The sequence below is a fragment of the Octopus bimaculoides genome, chromosome 10, assembly GCF_046866305.1.
Source record: "Octopus bimaculoides isolate indiv1 chromosome 10, ASM4686630v1, whole genome shotgun sequence".
Classification (NCBI taxonomy): domain Eukaryota; kingdom Metazoa; phylum Mollusca; class Cephalopoda; order Octopoda; family Octopodidae; genus Octopus; species Octopus bimaculoides.
The window spans coordinates 83036397-83058896 of record NC_142937.1 but is presented as its reverse complement, the minus strand read 5'-3'; the positions used below and the strand labels follow the sequence as shown (position 1 = coordinate 83058896).

Here is a 22500-nt window from a genome sequence, read left to right as displayed (position 1 = left end):
CTATTCTTCATAGAGTGTCCATTAAAGAACAGTCAAAGTCAACATTATAGAAATAACCACACCCATAACATAACTGCTACAAAATACAATTTTCACAAGGAACTTCTAATTTTAAAATTAACTGAAACTATGTAAATAATTATGAGCAGAAATGTTTTAAATCTAACAAGTAACACAGTTTTTTCCCTTTTTTGTGATATTTTATAAACTATAAGAGCTTTTCTTACTTCTTATTTTACATAAGAAAAATTACAATCAACATTTAAAATCATCTTCTATTTCAATGTCTGCTTATAAATGTAATAGAATTTGATTTGTCCATTCATGACCCAAGTAAATTTACCACTATTTAACACTGACAATAGTATCATTATGGTATCTGTTTCCAGTATATTGATAATGGAACAACTTTTAGTATTAGACATATTATTCACATTTCTTTATAAACTTATTTCAACAATTATTTTAAGATATTAAGAACAACCAATCACAATAAAATGTTATTTAAAATAACTACAAAAAGATCATGAAAATGTTTTAAAACTTGAGTAATGACTGTTAGCGAAACATGCATGAGTTAGTGATAAACAACTATATTCCTTTCACAGGATCCAACACAGTTGGAGAGAGGGGAAAATCTCAAATTCAGCTTCAACAATTTCTAATAATAGTAATCTGGGACTACACAGCTGCAAAAACATTATTGACCACATCTCCTATGTCTCCCAGAAAGGTAATTTGTCAAAGTACCAAGATACAATTGCACCTCATATGAAGGGTATTACCTCAGGGTAGTCTTTGGGTGTGATGACTAAAGCTAGTCAAAGAAAAAATATACAACAACCACTACTTCAAAGTTATGCAGTTTTTTCTTAATATCTTTTCTACTGTTACTACAACACAAGAGTGCATGCTACCAGCTCTTCACAATTCGGAAGCTGTGTATATATACAGCTAACTATACAAATCCAACCACATTGCTCCAAAATTTCTTCTTCACTACTTTTTTTCAGTCCTTACTTCAAAACATTTTGGTCAATTCTTTCTTCTCCTACATAGATGCTACTGTGACTTAAAAGCACATGTTCTGTTGCATTACCAACACAACTGCAGAAAGTTACATCTTCTAAGCTCATATTCCTCAGAGACACTAACAGTAAACATAGCAGCCTTGGCAGTGTTATAGGGTTTGCAATGACTACAGACGCTGCCCCTCTTTCTCAGCAAAAGAATTAAAAAACGTTGTGTGTATGTGTGTACCACTATTTCTTTGCTATGTAGGAGCCAATTTTCTTTGTTCCAAACAACAAAACAAAAACAAAAAAAAACACTGCAAAGGCACCAACATAAAGGATAGAAATAAAACATTAAAAGTTAACAGACGGAATTAATAAATAATTAGTTGAGAGCAATGTGTTTACAGTGAAATCTAAAGAGTTTATTTAAAAGACATATTTTTATTTAAAAAAAAAACTAAAAATTGTTTTGTTTTTTTTTCCTTTTTAGCTTTTAAACAGGAACTACCTTTCACAGAGATAATACAGCAAGAACTTAGTCGTTATAATAAAAGACACTTTTCAGGAAATTTTCAGTAAGTAGCTGATGAGAATCAGGTATGTGTATATATAAAATCTGATAACATTGAAATTATTCATATATATATATATATATATATAGTGCTTCGTAAGATTCTAATTTTGAATGTCAATATTTCATAACATAACAACAAGGAGTGTGTTGTAGAGGATACATGTGAAATTTACAATGTGACACCTACTGAATTCCACCATTAAGTAAATATAGTCTATGGGAAATTTAAATAAATATTAAAATGCTAATTAATAAACAGGTCAATTATCATTATTATGAATTTGTTTTTTTACTTTTTACTTAAGTGAAGACTTTAGTAAAAAGACTTTTTACTAAACCGAAAATGTTTTCCAATTCAATTTCTGGAGAAATGCCACAAGCAATTATATCAAAGAAGAGTTATTGCCCCGTGTATCCTCCACCGCACGAGAAATAAACAGGGGAGACAACACCTGTTACTAAGGGACAAAACTTTGATAGTCCTCGCAATATATTTTAACAAATCCTATTGATTTATTTTATTCAACTCCTCATCATATAAATTCACAGATTAAAATGGATTATCAGTAAAAATACGCACTATTCATGCACTTGTTTGATCATTATAGCAGAACACGTTGTGGAAAATGATTAAAAAAATGTTTTCAATCAAATGTTAATGAAGTGGTGATGAAAATAATGCATATTAAGAGTAAGCTGGAGGTTTTAATCGGAAATTGGATAATGTGAGTGATTAACCCTTTTACTGCAGAAATCAGATAGATCCTCTCAAAATTTCATTGCCCTAAACTGCGGGAAGCAGTTTTATATGCAAATCTAATTTTTGTTGAGTTTCCTGTTTGAAACCATTTATTGTTGAGATATGTCAAGTTTATTAAGGCAACATTACTTGCAGAAAATATCAGTTCTATTTTTTTAGGTAAACATTTAACATCATAACTAGAATGACCATGAAATTTAATTTTCACAGTTAAAGGGTTAAAAGCTAATTATCCATGCTCTGTTTTAAGCAGCAAACTACCTTTCACAATGATAACACAGCTGCTTTTAAAGCTTTCAATGTTCCTAGCCTAAAAAGAAATTTTTCAAACATCACAGAGATGTCATTGTGAGTATTTTTATTTGCTATAAATGGATATTACATAGCACAGATATTAAATTACTAAAATAAGTAGACACAAGTTTAGATATAATTTCACTAGATGGAATTATTATGGACCTCTACTTAAAAGAGAGCAATGTTATTGCTCACTTCACTTCTATAACTATGATTACATGAATCTTGAACACAGATGGATGAAATGCAGCTAAGCTTTTTGCCCAGCATGCTACCGAATCTGACATATCATCACCTTAGATAACTAAATTATTAACAATTATTTGTCAGAACTTAATCATCACTATATTGTTAAAAAAGAACACCCACCCCCCGCCCTTTTTTTTCTTCTTCTAAGGAAACAAATTTACCTGACTAACTTTTTTTTATTTTAGAGATATAGGTATTGTTGTCAACAATAAAAATAAAACGAAATAATATAAAAATATATATATTTGCATAATTATAGGATTTATTATCTTATATGTTAGAATATAAGTCAAAATCTAGATTAGATGGGAGAAGATTTTGTTCTTGTTTTATTTCCTATGTTATTTATATAATTTAATGAAACTGAAATGAACTAGACTTACCAAACTAATTAAAATTTAAATCAAAGCAATTCAATCTAATTACAATTAGATTGTAAACTCTGAGAAGTTGTGAAAAATAAACAGTTCCGGGTGCAAATTGACAGAAATATAGATTTTAAAAAAACATGAATTTAATATGTAATGAAACATACTGCAAGCAATTTATAACAAAGAAAATTATGAATTTTGATGTTGAAATAATTGAATAAAATGTGCAAAAAAAAAGAAAAAGCATTAATTATTCCATAATTGGTAGGGAAAAAAGTGAGGGTGTCTAAAGTTTTAGATATCTAAAGTCTGTCTATTTAACAAAATTCAACTTATATAAATTTGAAAAGCAAGGCAATAATTCAAGCAACACAAGCAAGGAATTTATCTTATCACCAAGTGCAAAGATTTATGAGAGAATACACTCACGCACGCACACACAGACACATGCACGCACGCACACACATTTCAAGTGGAGTTAAAGATTTAGATACTTTGAAAATTTAAAGTTTCCTATATTCTTTTACTACAATAATGTGATAGAATCTCAGATAAGTATTATAAGAATCACTTAAGTGTTTCCATTGTTTAAACTTCATTAAAAGAACAACAAATACTAAATATATGATGTGGGAACAACAATTGCACTCACCCCCTTCAAGTAAAGTTAAACGTGGATTGCTGAGGTCAACTGGGATGAAATCTCTTAACCAAATTATTGAAGGCTTTGGATCCCCTTTTGCATGGCATTGTAAGATAGTATTCCTATCTTTTTCCACAGCCTTTAATGATGGGTGATCAGTAATTCTAGGGTAGCCTTCAGGCATTCCTGGAATGAAAAGAAAAAGAAAACAGAACATTATATATTGGGCAATAATTCTCACACTTTCAGATTAAAATAATGGAGATATTTCAAATCCAAAACAATGGATATATGATAAAATACGTTGATTTTATCACAAACTTGATGCAGACCATTTTCCTGAATTGACACATGTGAAACAAAAAACAACTAAAATTGATATCTTTGGAATAAGCATTTCTACCAGTTTATCAGAGAAGCAATTGACTGAATCTCCATAAAGAAATATTCTTAAAGCCAATATATCATTAGCTCACTTCACCCAGTAAGTTGTAACGAATTAGAAGCAAGACAATAAAGGTGTATCAATATGGTTGGTTGATCTGCTGTAAATGGAAGTTAAAGCGCCTACAGATTACATCCTACTGTTTTATAGCGAAGAAAGGTTTACTGCTTGCAAACAAAATAGATTGGTCATAGGTGGAACACTTTTCACTTTAGGTCTACTCAATGACTGGCTAGAGACAAAAGAAGAAATTAGCATAGCATCACAACCACATACAAGCACATATTTCTCTCTTCTTGGTGATTAATGAAAACAAATAAAGACAAAGAACGTGAATTTGTGATTATCATAGAGTTGCTATTAAAAACTGGAAAACAGGGGTTGCAAAGATTTGCATTAAATATAACTACAATATATTTTTGTATGTAGTGAACAAGTTTCTTAGGATTTTAATAGTAACTATCTGCGAAATGCTTAAAATGCTGTCACTTGAAGCTTTTAAGATGAAAATTAATGAATAATACAAGAATGATAAATGCAAATGATGAGATAAAAAGCACTTACAACACAAATACACACAGCCAGATACATGTTTAATTATGTCAATATTGTTAATTTTTGTAAATGAGATACTGATGACATATTACTAGATAATCGTTCTTGTTACTTCATATGACTAGTCATATCTTTTGATATCAATTTCAACTTTACAACTACATGCAACGCTTTCCTCTAGACTGAGTTAGATAGGTCAGAAAATTGAAATATTTAGAAGGAAGCTTTGTGAGAGTTGAGAATGTTTATAACAAGCTTTAAATCTGAAAGGGGGAATAACTCTTCAGCGTAACTCTTTGTATTAAACAATTAAAGGTAACTTACAAAGCTAACTCGCGTCAAGAGTATAATAGTGTGGAAGATGAAGGGATAATATTGAAAGCAAATTTCAAGCAGAGAAGTTGTCCATAATATTATACAGTTGTTTCCCCTTCTAAAACTATCTTTTTCTATAATGATTTTTAATTTAGGATACAAAGCTTTAGTGATTTAGAAATATCAACAGTTGAAAGGCCAAGGTGACTGTGGCAAAATTTGAATTCAGAACATCAGGGGCTAACATAAACAACATACATACCTATTGCATTAAGAAAATCTATATAGCTGAGATCGGATAAAACATCAGAAACATGAGAAGTGACGGCCGGTTCAATGGTTTAGTCCAAAAAACATATTTTTTACAAAATATTTTGATAATTTTACCCCTAAAATTAGAAACATTACTATGCTTTGTGTGAACAGTGTGTGCCACTAAGGGCCTGAGTGGGGACATATTTTATCTAGGAGCAGCATTATTAATAACCAGATGTATAACCGAAAAAAAACCCCAAAAGAAGAGTAGAAAACAGAAGTTGAAGGTCTCTTATAAATGAAATGCAGACACTCTTGGATAACCGCCTCACTACCCATATTACTGAATGCTATCATCATTATCCACAACAAATATCAGATATACATACATGAGTTCCAGCTTCAGTAATAATATAAAAGAAAATATGTGTATCTGAAGATGATCAATGAAGGTTCTAATTAAAGTGCAGCACAAATAAAAGGCAGAAAAAAAAACCCCATCACCATTTCATACTTTCATATATTTTACAGTATTCAGTAATTCATCTTTTCATTTTGTGCTCACAAAATGAACTGGAATGAATATGTAAAAACAATTACAAGATGATTATGCGTGGTTATGAAAATAAGCTATTTCTGGTTTCTGAAAGATAAACACCATTAAAAAATCTCAAAGGAATAACTATTGATGTTAAGATACCCAAATCAAATTTCATTTGATGCCATTACTGAGAAGCCTATGTCATAGATTTCAGATTAAACCATAATTCTGTTGAAACCCAAGCCATTTTGATTATAAACAAAATGGCCTACAGCTGAAAATCTTATAAACAAGACAACTTCCAAACCTCAGGAGGTTCCACACACAGTCAAACTAGAAACTTCTAACGGCAAACTTTCAGGCATATCTGGGTAGTAAAGACACTTGCTTTGCAAACACGATACCTTGGGCAAGCACCATCTACCAGAGCCTCAGGTTGAACATTGCAATTTGAGTCAACTGGAGTAGAGAGAAATAGAGCAACAACCCATTGCAATCAAGTGTGTGTGTGTGTGGGGGGGGACATTCAGTTGTATATACAGGTGAAAATAAGTTTGGATACTGTAAAATATTTAAGTCTGAAAGAATAAAGTAACTCTTTAAAAGGACATCGCTTTAGTGAACTTAGCCATTCAGTAAATAATAAATATAAATATGAAAGACAGTCTTAATATCACACTAAATAAATTATTTGATTTACTGAAACAATATTCACTGTAAGAGAAGGTAAATAAACACCTAGCAGTAAGTACAACCACTGACAAATGAGAAGGGGAAATAATTTCAAGGAATCAACAATCAGTGGAAACAAGAATAGAGATGTGAACACATTTCTGCCTCAATGGGTGTCACCAGTATAATGTTGTCTACATTGGACATCAGCCAAACTATAAGACTTTGAAATATACAAAAGGACCAGGGGACATCAATGGTGTATGGTGGTTTCAGTAATTAAAGGGAAAATGGGCTAAGAAAATAAGTCAGAGTGGTCAGTGACACACACTTATATGTACACTGTGAAAGATTAAACAAGGCATGAACCCAAACTAAAAAAAAAAGGCTAATAACAAAAATAAAATAAAAGCAAAAATTTTGGAAATTAAAGTCAAAAGGAAGTCAAGGTAAGATGTCTACAATGTTGTGTTGTCCCCAGTGAAATAATTAGAAGCTAAATAGGAAGTAGCAACAAACAAATAAACTTTACAAAGACAAAGATAGGAATATATCTATATATATATAAGTCAGTAAATAGTGGGGTTGTGTTAACCGCACGTGGAGAAATAATAGGAAAATGAAGAATAAGGCAGAATGCTAAATTGGAAGCATGTTTTAATAAAGATTTCTAACCGGCTTTCATTGCGAAAGCAAATTTTCAAGAAGGAAAATGAAAATATTTTTTTACAAAGAAGTACAAAATGAAGAAAATAATATATAAAAAAATAACTATACCAATACATTATATTGTCTTTGAGCTTTTGAAGTTCAACGGTAGTTCATGTATATAATGGTTGGAAAAATAAGGATGCATGAGAATTGAGAGTTGTGTTAGGTTTAAAAAAAGGGTTAAAAGTTTGTGTTAAGCTGGAAGTGTGGTGTCAAAACAGGAAGTGTGTGTGTAAGGGGAGACAAATGTTTTTAGTTGGAGATAGAAAGGGAATATAAGGAATCTCCACACAAGAAAGAATCAACAAGGAGAATCTTTTCATAGAGAAATTCCAACCATTTCTTAACGCACATACCCTTCAGTGACCTTATTTCTCTAGGAACAGACATAAACTTCCTGTTGAAAAAGAGTTCATAACTCCAACTAAAAACATTTGTCTCCCCTTTACAGAGTGTACTGGATGCTTTTTATGTGGCACCAGCACCAGAGTATGAACAAATCCTTAATCAGCCCTCCACTAAATATACTATAGTCTTGAATAATTTGAGAAGGGACTACAATGTGTCTAGCAGTGTTTAATAGTAATAGTAGGAGCCTAACAAAAATATCACAGAACAAAACAAGAGAAAGAGTTTTGACTACAAACCAAGCAAAAAAGAAATCTTAAATGGCTTAAATATCTCAAATTGGACAAGTGCATGCAGGAGGTTAATCTAAGGAGCAGGCTGTAGCTATAGGAGAGACAGAAAAAGGAGCAAAACACAGAAGTAAACTGTTTTCTGGGAAATACAGTAGTGATTGTTTTATAGGAAAAGAAAAACAGAGAGAGGGAACAGGGAGAAAGAAACTGAGCCAGTGAATGACTGTAAATATTTGATAGTTGTCACAGAGACATTAGTTGTCACAGAGACAAGTTCTTCGATAGTTTTCAACTAAACATATCCGGAAAAACTGGATGTAAAAAATTGTCATGAGACAGAAAAACACAGAACGTGGTTGTTTTCAAAGGCACCTGCCTTCTTCAAAGGTCAGTAACTCTTAGATACAAGTGGTGGGTTATTTCCCCTCCTCTCATATATAGATGCAAGACATAATGGAGTTAATGGATAACGAATATTTCATATTGAATAGCTGTACTTAAGGAAATTGATACAATGTTTTTATGTTCTATCACGAATTTTTTTTTCAAATGCTTTGTTGTTATCCAGCATCTCCAAAGTTAACACCTGAGACGGAAAAGGATGAATAATTTGCATCTACTGACTGTTCCTCAAAAGAATGTATAACACCTTTAAACCCAGGAGAACATAAAACCTGAAATGAGTACAAAACACACACATATACATACGATACATGCAGATATACATAGATATATGTAGGCACACACACACTTCTGTTTCTCTCATTTAAATATGAGAAAGCCTTTATCTTGAACTACATAATCAAGTAAATTCATTCTTTCTCTTTTACACTTCAAAACTACAGAAGGAATGTATTTACGTTATTGTATAATAGATTATCACATCTAAAGGCTTTCTAAAATTTTAATTTATTTCAATATTTCTCATTCATGTTTTTGTTTATAAAAGAAATAAAACAACCGAATGAATGTGCCTATGTAGATACACATATGATAAATTTTGTGAAAAATGTAGTGAAGTAGTACACAAGCTAATTAGTCAATCATGTAATACAGGTAGGTGATCTACCCAATATCTAACAGCTGTATCATCAGCTACTCTAAAAGCAAAGGTGATGCTCAAGAATGAACCTTGGTCTATCAAACTGAGAGACCAAATTATAAAAGTAACAAAAATTTACATAGCACAACAGATTAGGAAGACAATCAGCTTAGATTAGATGCAGCAGCTTGAGGGACTACTGATGTTTTCTACCTAGTGAGACAACTACAAGAGAATTAGATAGTTCAGAATACATTTCTTCAAAAATCTGTTGATAAGGAGAAGGTATTTGACAAGGATACCACAAGCTGTAGCCTAATGGTCTCAAAGTATTCACTGGAAATACTGGCTTATGAGAGCATTGCACAATATGTACTGAAAAGCAGTCAGTCATGTGAGAACTGACAATGAGTTCAGTAAGGAATGTAGTGTGCAGGTAGGCATTCATCCAAGCTCAGTTCTCTTCTATTATTGTAACAGAAGATTTAAAAACAAGCTGTCCATGGGAACTTCTATATACTGGTGATCTAGGTACTCATCAGGGATACTGTGAGAGATTTACAAAAAAAATTTAAGAAGAAGAAACATAACCTAGAATTAAGAAGCATGAGGGTAGGACAGGACCACTAGGGAAATAGCCATGCATAATATACAGAAAAGAAAAGGCAGAAGTTCCATATAATGTTCTTGGAGAGGTGTGTGCATGCACAAGATGTACAAGGATGATATAGGAAGGCTGACAATGAATAAGCATTTTATATGTCACAGATGCACACAAATAATTAATAAAGTACTAGTAAACTGTTGCTGAAAGATTTAGCTACCTAAGTAACCAACTCAAGGAGCATGTTTTCAAAGTATAGTGGCCAGAATAAGACCAAGCTGGATAAAACTCAGTGAACCATTACATCATCTAACAAAAAGATTCCCTATCATGTATATCATGTAACACTGCATGACAGTGACATGTAGGTACGGAATGCGAGGTTTTTCAAAAGTGGGGAAGAAATAAAACAAGCTTGGTCAGATAAATGTGTAAGATTAGTGTGCATGAATTATGAAGCAGATAAGCTGAGATTAATCAGATGCAGTGTGCACGAGACACAAACATGTTGGAATGGATATGCAATGCATACGGATGATGACAGATAAAATAGAAATTACCAAGTGATCAATGTGAATAAAAACTAAGGAAGAAGACAGCAGAGGACTAGGTAAAAATATCATAAGGGTACCCCATGTAAACCACAGACGAGGTCAAGAGAGATACAGCCAAGCTAAAAGAAAAGGTATAATTTCTAGATGGCAGGAGTCGGGCAAAAAACAGAGTAAAATGTCAGGAAGGCTCCTTAGAAGTAGTCGATAGCATAGTTTTATGTACATGACCTAATTACCAATGGGGTGGGTGTCCTGAAAATATAGTGGCAAATAATAGCAAGAATAAGAATGGGTTGAAACAAGTGCAGGTGACAAATAATATATCCTTCAGAACAAAGTGTAGAATGGTTGATATCTTTATATATGAAGTGTGATGTTGTATGTCAGTGAGATGTGGGCCTTGAGTGTAGAGGATTGCTGAAGACCAGAAATAAATAAAGTGAGCATGTGTTGTTGGTTGCATGACATTATGGTGAATGAATGACAAAATACAAATGGAGCTAAACAATCAGATGTAGTGTGCAAGAGAGATGACTGCACATGTGATGTAATATGGATGACAACAGCTGTATAAAGAAGTGTTAAGGGCTGACAGAACCTGTGGAAAAGGGATTTTGAGGTAGGCAGAGGACAGAGTAGTGGAGATTGCAATACAGGAGAAGGCTTAACCACCGGGACTGCGTGGCAAATGTATTGATAATGATGAAGTAATGGTGGATGCTGAGATGTATAATTAATATCTATACTCAGGTCTTTCCCTATTTTATACCTAAGTATTCATCTTCAGCCTCTCTTGTCTATTTCATCCAAATCCTGCCTATATATCACTCACCACATTTCCTTTTCACTATACCATACTATTTCTATTCTACCCTCCTATCAATTTCTATCTCCGTGAATAACAAAAAATTAGATCCACCATGGTGGTAGCTTAATTGATGTGTGCCTTATATAGCATAAACATATCATAACTTGATTTTATCTACACACATATATACCTATTTATACATATATATATATATGTACAGATATATATGCACATTTAAATGCATTCATCCACACACATTTAAATACCTCCCCACCAATATGTGTATAGTGCATATATATATATATATATATATATATATATATATATATATATATATATAAAATGTAAGAGAAAAATGCTCTAAACTATACTCAGCATGAAAAGATGTAAAACGATATGTAAACAATTTCGAACCTTTATAACGTTCACTACAAACTGATACACAAAATACAGTACAATTATGTGTAGTATCCCAATTCTATAACTAAGTACTGCACATGAATTGTGCTTTCCATACTAGGTAGGAATTTTACAATTAAATAGCTAAAACAAAGGTAAATTTACAGCTAGTAATTCGACTTTTGAAGTAAGTACTGTTTCATTAGGACAATCTGAAAGAGGTGGAATAATGTGTAATTTAGAAGAAACAGCATGAAGGCTGAGGTAAGGTAAGAACTTGCGCCTAAGCAATTAGTAACAATGCAAGGTTATTAAGCCACTTCATAGTTTCAGTAAGAGAATAAACTTTAATAGAAACTAATATTTACCCTGAACAATTGAAATATAGATTTGCAACTAACTTATGAATAGTAAAAATCTTCAGAGATATAAACCTGGTGACAGTACAAAGTAAGGAATTACAACACACAAGCCAGAACAAAAAAATCCTCCCCAATCCCAATTTCTCCCAATAGAAATTTTAAGATTAAATTATATTAGGAATTATTAGATTATCAATGAATTGCATGCATATTAGAACAGTCTTAATATGCAAAACCCAAAATGTAACTTTAATAAATGACATTCTAGATTCAAGTTTTAAAAAATGAAAACAAATTAAAATAATAATAATAATAACAACAATAATAAATAAATAAATAGCCTTAATAATACACAGCTTCATTGTAAAATATTTATTTTGGCAATAAACAGGTTTTGAAAATTGCCTGCATAAGATTTTAATTGGAAAGTTGTTTAGTGTTTGTTATCTCAGTTTGACAAGTTCTTGAAGTAAGGCAATTGAAGCAGTAACATTGTTGAAGAGTAATGGAATACAGATTAATGAATGTTTTCAAAAAAACAATACAATATTCTATTATTTTGTTCAACAAAACAGAAAGAACATAAAATAAACATAGTTCTAATCTTCTGGTTATTATATGAATGAGTTTATTAAAAACAGCTAACTTTGATATGAAGGTTAGGCTCTTAACAGGAGGCCAAGCTCACCTTTATAATATTAATTAAAAAGCTGATGTTTACCACTTAACAACTATTACACATTACAGGAAAGAAAAATTGCAAAAGACAAATAAAAAAAAAATAAAAAGTAGAATTAGAGGAAGCTAGTAAGGGCATTTAGCAAAATACGGTTAATAAAATTTATAAAATAACAGAAGTTTGTGTGTTGTTTAGGAGATGCAAGTTCTGACGTTTAGGGCAGTGCCTTGAATGGCATTTTGCATTTTTCTGCTCAAACCTGCCTTTCCTCACAGTGAACAAACATAACTTATTTTACAAATTTTGTTAAACATTTCAGCTAACTACGCTTGATGAAGGATTTTCTGATAATGCAGAAAACGAAAAGGAAAGACAAAAAAAATTATGGGAGAAAACAATAAAAAAAAAATACCCCTATTTTAATTTTTATTTGAAGACAGTGATTGAAGTGATAATACATTCGAAGTAAATTAAATTTTCTATAATATAATTCTAGAGAAAGATATAAATTTTTGAAATATAATAATGGCTTCAAATTTTGGCACAAGGGCAGTAATTCTGGGAAAGGGGTTAAGTAGATAACATCAACCCCAGTGTTCAACTGGTACTTATTTTATCGACTCTGAAAGGATGAAAGGCAAAAGTCAACCTTGGCAGAATTTGAATTTAGAACGTAGCAACAAACAGAAATAATGAGGATTTTTCTTTCTTAATATACTGAAGATACATCAATCCACAACACTATATGCCTGGTATTTTGCCACATCAACTCTGCAAAGTTGATATGGCAAAATCAATAGAAGCAACAGTTTTGCACTACTTCAAAATGTAGAAGAGTAAGAACCAAATATCATATGGACGTATAGTCCAACACTGCCACCAATTTTAAGTGGAACAAACCCGTTTTGCAAGATAAAGGTACACTGGCTGAGTAATAGTAATAACAATTTCTTACATAGGCACAAGGCTAGAAATTTGGCAGAAGAAGCAATATTTGATTAAGTACTTTATCTTATCAACTTAAAAAAGATTAAAAAGCAAAGTTGACCTTGAAAGATTTGAATTCAGAATGTAGAGAACTGGAAGAAATACCAAAAACCATTTTGTCTGAAGTTAATAATAATCCTGCCAAATAATAATTGTCAGTTTTGTAATGTTAATAATAACTATTTTACCATACGTAGATGTTCTAACCAAATTTTTTGTACAACAGTCAATAGCAATTTTATTTATGGCAGTAGGAGTTGAGTTAACAGACAATACCCTCATCTCTACATTTTAAATGGGCCACAAAAATTCTTCCTGACCATTTACTCTTGATTTTAGTTCTTCATTCATCTGAATCCCTTCCCTACTTCTATTTCTTGCCATGATTCCATATGTCAAACTTCATTCCATCAGTGTATATACTATACTTTCATTTCCCATTCTTCTAGTTTAGCCTCTTATACAACATTACAACATTATGATAACCACCACATTAACATGTTAAGTATGAAATATCTTCAATAACTACAATACATAGAAAATGTATTCCACCAGCTATATTTTACACTTGTACTATACCACCAGCAATAATTAACACCTTTAACATATGATTCATTTAATCATAGCCACATTTCACAGCATTGTAGAAAAATACAACTACAACCAGAGATAATATATACAAATCACCAACAACTAATGAATCTAATGCCAGTGCTGTACGAATCATCTACCACCAACTGAATTTCACAACAAAACTATGACAAGTACCAATAGCTACTTTTCACCTCAACTCTTTAGCATTCAGTTCATTCTGGTAAACTAATGCTTATTAATTTACATTGTTTTAAATTAATTATGAACATCTCTTAGATTCAAGATCTTGATGAAGTGATTGCTTATCTTTAGAATGACATTGTTGGGTAGATGTGAGAGGCTGGATCTGGTCAGTTTGAACAAGAAACAAGTGGGATATTTGGGCTGGATATGGTTGGTTTGAATGCTAAAGGGTTAAAGCATATAACATGTCACCATTGCTGCTTTACAATTATAATATATGAAATACCTATCACTACCAATACTTCACAAAACCACATTTTACACTTATAGTAAATGACTACCTGGCATATTTCACACATGTATATATTATATGGTACAATATTATTAGCCATATTCCACAACCCAATGAAAAGCAATGGCAGACCTGGTTGGTTCTACACATGATGACACATCTGGGACTACTATCATCACATACATGGCTTCACTCCAGATAAGGGGTGGAGTATAAGAGGAGGGGCAAGAATATGTTTCTAGCTATAGAGTAGCTACCAGAGTGGAACTGGAAAGAGATAAAATGGTGTCGGAGGTGTGAGAGAGGACCCTTAAAATATTATGTGAGTAGAATTGAGGGGGCACAGGAGAGCAGGGTTCGTGGGTAGGTCAAGGCTATAAAAGTATATGGGTGAGTGAGAGATTAGACATGGGAAATGACTCACATGGTTTATAAAATAAGTAAGTGTTGAGGGGATGATATACATGGTGACAGCTATAGCAACTGAGGAGGGTTGAGAGGTGAATATAGTGAATGGCAGACATGAGGTTGAGGTATAGACAATGACACATGAGTTGAGGTAAGGAAGCTAAGAAGAGATGACTAACAGAGGAAGAATGAGAGAGAGTCTTTCAGAGAAAGATAGATAGTCAGATAATGTGTGTCTAGGTAGGTTGTAAGGGTGTAAGATGGTAGAGAGTGAGAGATCTACGGTGGTAGGGAAGTAAAGATAATTTTGTGACCAAGGAGAGTAATCAATGTAAAATGTTGGTGGAGAGGACAATATTAACGATGAAATGTTTCCATGAATTGAGAATAATAAGTCGTATCGGAACAGTAAGTAAAGTGTGCTGTCCTGTTCTCATATAATTATAATAGCAAAATGCTGCAGTGAGAGATGTTGAGTGATAGTGATATCCTGAGGAAGGAATTAGGCAACAAGTTCAGTTGTTTATATATAAGTTTCACCAACATGGGCAGGTCTTTTGAAGAATTGAATATCACCAGTTATTTTGGTCTTTTGTCAGCTCCTTCAAGTGGTTCAAGGTCTCTGAGATCAACCTTCATGACATCATCTCATGTCTTAGAAAGCACACATGGTAGTTAACCCATAGCTGGGACCCTAACAAGTGCAACTACTCCAGATCAGAGAAGACCTAGGAACAATAGTGGCTAGGAGGTGGTTCAACACTCCTTAAGACCCCAAAACTACCATACCAAGGTCCCCACTACTGGATGCAGCTTAAAGTCTTACCCTGTAATAATGTAATTCTGATAGGTAATCTGCCAAAACATGTTTTATAAGCCACAAAATGCCAAATGAGTGTTACTGTCATACAAGCAGCATTTTTCATTTTTGACATTTCGTGAAAAGATGTCCAATCATGAGGAAAAGAACCCTGATTGCCTTTATTTTACCTTTTACTTGTTTCAGTTGTTAGACTATGGTCACACTGGGGGCCCCACCCTCAGGTAAACCAAATGAATCGACCCCAGTACTATATTTTTTTCTTCAACTTTGTACATATTCTATCAGGTTTTTTGCTGAATCACAATGTAAACATACCTACACAGCTTGTCAAGCAATCGTGGGGGGTAAACACAGACACACACACACATATCCTCATTTAACAACTATTTTCCATGCTGGCATGGGTAGGATGGTCTGACAGGAAGAGGCAAGTCAGAAGATTACACCAAGCTCTGCTGTTTGTTTTGACATGATTTCTACAGCTGGATACCCTTCCCAATGCCAACCAGTATTAGTGTGGTCACCAAACAGCTTGCAGGACAAGAACCCTCAACTGAGAGGGACAGAATTAGGTCTGGCATTAGAAGAGAAACATGGCTTCCTCAGAAGGAGAAGAAAGAGAGGAGAGAAAGATACTGAAGATGTGACAGACATTGGGCAGGAGCCATACACTCAAGTTACAAGATATATTTGGTCTTGTATCTTGATGGCAATACTAGGATCACTGGCACTATGCAGCGGTGCCCTGTTCTACTGTTTGTATAACTACTAATGCCAAAGTTTACTGCAAGTTCTTCCTGGATTTTACAGATGTATGCATATATATCTATACATACATACATATATACATATATATATATATATATATATATATATATATATATATACACACACACACTTGTTGTTGTCGTTATCATTTAACATCTGTGTTCCAAGCTGGTATGGGATGAATGGATCAACAGGATCTAACTAACCTGATGGCTACATCAGTCACTAGTATTTGATCACAGAGCCAGTCTAGGAAGACGCCAAAAACCAGGTGAGATGGTGTGAGGGCGGTTGCTATGGCATTGAGGTAGATCCAGCCACCTCCATTAACAGGGACAAAACCTGGATTTAAAACACTGGATGATGCTGTTGATGATGACTAGGGCAGCCCATTCAAGGGTTTCTGTTATTCATATTAACCCAAGTATATACTTTAGTCTTGTAATATTTCATGTCACTATCGATCAAAAGACCATGACACTGTATATGGTAAGAAGCATGCAACACTAGTTTTCACCATCAAATATATTTAATATAGCCATAACATAGACATGCATATACCTACAATTAGCTTATATAGTTTCTATCAGATAAATTCAGTTCGCAAGGCATTGCTGCTGCAGTAAAATTGTACCAGGAACCACAGGTTTGCAATGTGGACTTCTGAACAACACAGCCATGCACCTATCTTGAGATTTATAAGTCATATGATTTAAAAAGGAAAATTCCTACTTGTAAAGCTGGGATTTATATTTATTTTGTCATTAACTGTTTCTAACTCTAGTAGCTTCTGTAGATTTACAATTGGGATTCTGCTGATACAATTTGGTAGTTGCAAGTTATTCAAGAAATCATTCCTATTTTACATGTTATTCCTTTTTCATTTTTGAATTAAATAACACAATTTATCATCAATTATATTTAAGAATAATACAATATTAAAACATCTTCATCAAAACTTCAAATTATTTTTTCTTTTTTTTTTTTTCATTTAAATCAAATAAATTATTTCAATTCCAAACAAATTTCATATTTAATTAAATTACATGGGATACAAATGACCATTTATAATTAAATTGAATTAATATAAAGAAACATGAAGAGGTTTATGTCGATAAATAGGGGGTGAAAAAGTGAATTTAAATGAAATGTATATTTTATATATATATATATATATGTATATATATGTATATATACATATATATATATGTATATATACACACATATATATATAGATATGAAAGTGAAAACAAGTGCAGGCAAGTACAATGTACCAAATTTTCAAAAGTTCTTTTAGGTGCCAACATAATCACAAGCCAGAAGAAATATAAGCTTGGCCCCCCTACCTATTCTTCAAACACATCTGAGATACAACAGCTGACAGGAGAGAGGGCTACACTACTGCCCCACTGGTATTCAATTCAGGTCACAACAACGGGGTAACATAAAATGTGTATCATACAAATACATATTCAGATATGTATACATATATGTATAACTGTGTATATATACACATATATATGCAAACATATATATACACACACATATATGCATATTATCATTGTTTAATGTCCGCCCTCCATGGGTGGGACCATACATTTATACACATATATGCATATGCACACTTACACACACATACACATTTATATATATATATATAATATATATATATATGCATATACATGAAACATATGCATACACATATATATATATCTATATATATATTTATATACTGTTTTCTCATATAATGTTTATTTTCCAAAGCTACAGGTAGGTTATTGAGATAAGATTTTACAGCCAGATGCAATTTCTCTGGCTACCCTTTACCTGTTTTGCAAATTAGTGCACAAATTTTTAAGCACTGAACAGCTAATCAGATAAACATTCAATTTTTGTTTAAATAAAACTAGGGGCCATCAAGATTAATGCAGATTCACATGTAAGACGCATTATAAAATTATATGTATAGGTGTGTGTTTTAATGTATATACCTATGTAGTGTTCACTGTCAGAAAAAAAAAAAGAGTATTCCTGGGTGCACAGAATCTTCAGGCAAGTTATGACTATGAAGATTAGTGGCATGAAACTCAAGGTGCAAAACAAACTCCCAGCTTCAGTTTTGATTTAAAAAAAAACTGTACATATACTTATATATACATACACACACACATACATACACACATACACGAACACAGGTAGGACAGTGCTATTGAAGAGACTGGCAGATATGGCCAGCCTTCTTCAGCTTAGTTTTTAATGAGGTAAATGCAGTCTATCCTGCTGCTTTTCTGCTTGAGATTCAGCATTCATGTCTCAGCACATAATTACTGCATGCCCTAAGTAGATATATTCCAATACCTCCTCAATTTCATCACTCCCCCACTTCTATTTGGCCTTCAGACTGCATGTATTTTGTTGCCATGTCATACATTTTAAGGTCTACTATGAAGAGAGAACATTAATTGGATCTGATGCAAAGGGTCATGGAACGATCCATACTTAGAATGTCACTTAGAGGACATATCTGAAATGAGGTAGTTTAGGAATGGAGTGGATTGAATGGACATGATCACAGAATACCAAAAGCATAAGTTCAGCTAGGCTGAACATATAGCAAGGTTCACAGACAACTGGTGTACCCATGCAGTTGCCAAGTGGTATTCAAGAGATCAGAAAAAAAAAAACCCACTCAGAAGCCTTCCAAGACAATGTAATTAAATGATTTCAGCCAATAAAAAATATCTCCAACACTCCATTGCAACTTAACCTACAACCTAATTGCCATTCACCTGAATGCCACATACGCCAGAAAAATTTCATCTCAACAGAAACTATATAAAGACAAAATTAATTTCATCAAGCACAGTCTCAAGATGAGCTAGCTAGCCAAACCCTGAATCACTGTCAATACTATTCTTGTTAGAGAGAAAGTATACCAAATCCAATCACAAGGTTTTGGCTGACCTACGGTTTATAGTAAAAGGCACATACCCAAGGTGCCACACAATGGGATTGAATCTGGACTTGGTATGAGGTGCTCATGAAACATATTTAACTATATGCCCATATTTGCACCTGTACATATATACATGATATACATATATGCCCATACATTTTTAAAAATATATCCTCATACACAGTAAAACATACACACACATTATATATATATGTGTGTGTGTGTGTGTGTGTGTGTGTGTGTGTGTGTGTGTGTGTGTGTGTGTGTGTGTACAACTACATTGTTTTACATCATTTTATTCCCTCCAGAATAATATCAATGTTTTCTTCGAGACATATGTCGAAAGTATAAAGATTTGAATAGCACCTGCGTTTGACCCTATTTCTTAATCTATCTATCTATCTATCTATATATATATACATATATATACATTTATAAAGATATAACATATATACAAATATATACATGTGTATGTATATATATATATATATATATATATATATATATATATATATATATGTATATATATATATATACACACACACATGTGTACGTACATATATATGTGTGTGTGTGTGTGTGTGTGTGTGTGTATATATATATATATATATATATATATATATATACAAATGATTATACGAGAGTATTGTAGTTTGCTTGAAGCATTGTGTATTGCTTGTAAAGAATAAAAAGGTTTGAATGGTACAACAATGCGCTATAATACAAACAATGGGCTATACACCTGTTGTAATTTAGTCATTCATATGATTATATACACATATATATGCATTTTCATATATACATATATCTATATATAGATATATGTATACAGATTTATACATATATAGATACTTATACAGATACATATACACACACATCTATAAAATACATGTGTAAATATAATAGGTACATACATACCTATTCATAAAACGATGTATATATGCATATATATACACACACACATATTTATATATATATATCATATACATATTTATGCATGTATGTAAATATTTATATACATGTATATATATATATATTATACACACATATACATTAAAAAAGCACTCACACACACACATATATATATTGAAAAGTTAGTATTTCAAATGAGATAGCATAGCAGTTAACATTTCCTTAGAACTTCATGTAAATAGATGTATGTCCAACTTTCTATCAAATATTAAACCTTTTTGTTATCTTATTTCTATGGCAATACATGGTCTTTATTTCAATCAGTTTTGAAAATAATTAGAAATTTAATAAAATAAGCATTATTAAGCTGATGTTTGGAACATAAATTTACAGGAGATTTTGATGGAATATTTTAATTTGGCTAACTTTAAAACAAGAAGTGTTTATTAAAGAAATAGGTGAATTTTGAAGTGGTTTGATAAGAAAAGGGTTATAATTTCTATTGCAATTTTCGTTTCAATAAATAACATGATGTAAATCTAAAATCAACATACAATTGCAGTTTCAGTAATAAAAACTTTTTAAATCATTACACTATAAATTACATAATCTTTACATGTGTTTCACCAGCGTATTCTAGTTTACTTAGTCACAATCAGTACTACACAATGACATAAATTTATTTGTTTCTGATGATCTGGTATTATAAGGTGATTATTCAACTGTCTTTGTAACAATTGTTACATAAAACTATAAGTTGGAGAAACACATGTAAAGATTATACATTCACGATGCAATGCTAAAGTAACATTAACAACCAAATCTACAGTTACATCCCGATCTTATGTATATACATTGTCTTGCGAATTGGGTCATTATGCCAATAATAAACACAAAAACTGGTTCTCTTTCCCTTTGTGCCTATTGGTCAAATCATTTAAATTTCCCCAATTGGCTATTTGATTCTGAGATTAATCCTTCAGAGAAGGATTAATCTGCATATATACACTATATACAGTCATATATATCTACACACTTATATATACATGGGCTAATGTCATGAGCAAGTTTTTAGTATATCTCACTCTGTTAAAATGTGATTTAAGGAAGACTTCTTTCTCAACAGTAACTGCAGTAAATTTGCTTGAAGAAGTTAAAATGTCACAAACGCTTTAAGTAGCTTAGAAGTCGCATATGTCTAATCACTGAGTGGTGCTGATAATGTAGGATATACATATATATATATACACACACACAAATACAAATACACATATACACATATGTATATATACATACATGTATATATGTATATATATATATACACACACAAATACAAATACACATATACACATATGTATATATACATATATGTATATATATATATATATATATATATATATATATATATATATATATATATGTACACACACACACACACACACATATATATATGTGCACATATACATATATACGCACACATACATATATACGCACATATACATATATACGCACATATACATATATACGCACATATACATATATATGCATATATATATATATATATATACACATATATAGGCACATATATATATATATGCACATACACATATATACACATATGCATATATATATATATATATATATATATATATATATATATGCATATGTGTATATATGTGTATGTGCATATATATATATATATATATATATATATTTATATATATATATATATGTATATGTGCATATATATGTATATGTGCATATATATGTACATATGCATATATACATACGTATATATGTATGCATATATACATACATATACATATATATGTACTCACACACATTTATATATTCACATGTAAATATATATACATATGCATATATATGAACATATATATACACGTATATATATATGCATATATTGCATATATATGTGCATATATACATATATAGATATACATAAGTACAAGCTATGTACAGGGATGCTGTCAGTAGCGTGAGAATTGCCAATGAGTATAGCAAGGAGTTTAGTGTGCAAATAGGATAGGAGTCCCCTATGGATCGGTTTTTAGCCCCGTCTTGTT

The 22500-nt window shown here is 31.9% G+C and overlaps 1 protein-coding gene and 1 long non-coding RNA gene across 41 annotated transcripts in view; one reads left to right on the top strand and one right to left on the bottom strand.

Moving 5' to 3' along the window:
• The window catches only part of LOC106871599 (tyrosine-protein phosphatase Lar), a 591306-nt gene that overhangs the window by 161006 nt on the left and 407800 nt on the right, over window positions 1-22500 (bottom strand). For all 38 annotated transcript variants that reach the window (XM_089358891.1, XM_089358886.1, XM_089358869.1 and 35 more), the window contains one exon: window positions 3920-4096. In XM_089358891.1, the coding sequence (XP_089215017.1) occupies window positions 3920-4096 (177 nt within the window). The remainder of the gene's footprint in view (window positions 1-3919; window positions 4097-22500) is intronic.
• The window catches only part of LOC128248924 (uncharacterized), a 126972-nt gene that overhangs the window by 26873 nt on the left and 77599 nt on the right, over window positions 1-22500 (top strand). For all 3 annotated transcript variants that reach the window (XR_008265079.2, XR_008265077.2, XR_008265078.2), the window contains exon 2: window positions 1507-1613. This is a non-coding gene — a long non-coding RNA (uncharacterized LOC128248924). The remainder of the gene's footprint in view (window positions 1-1506; window positions 1614-22500) is intronic.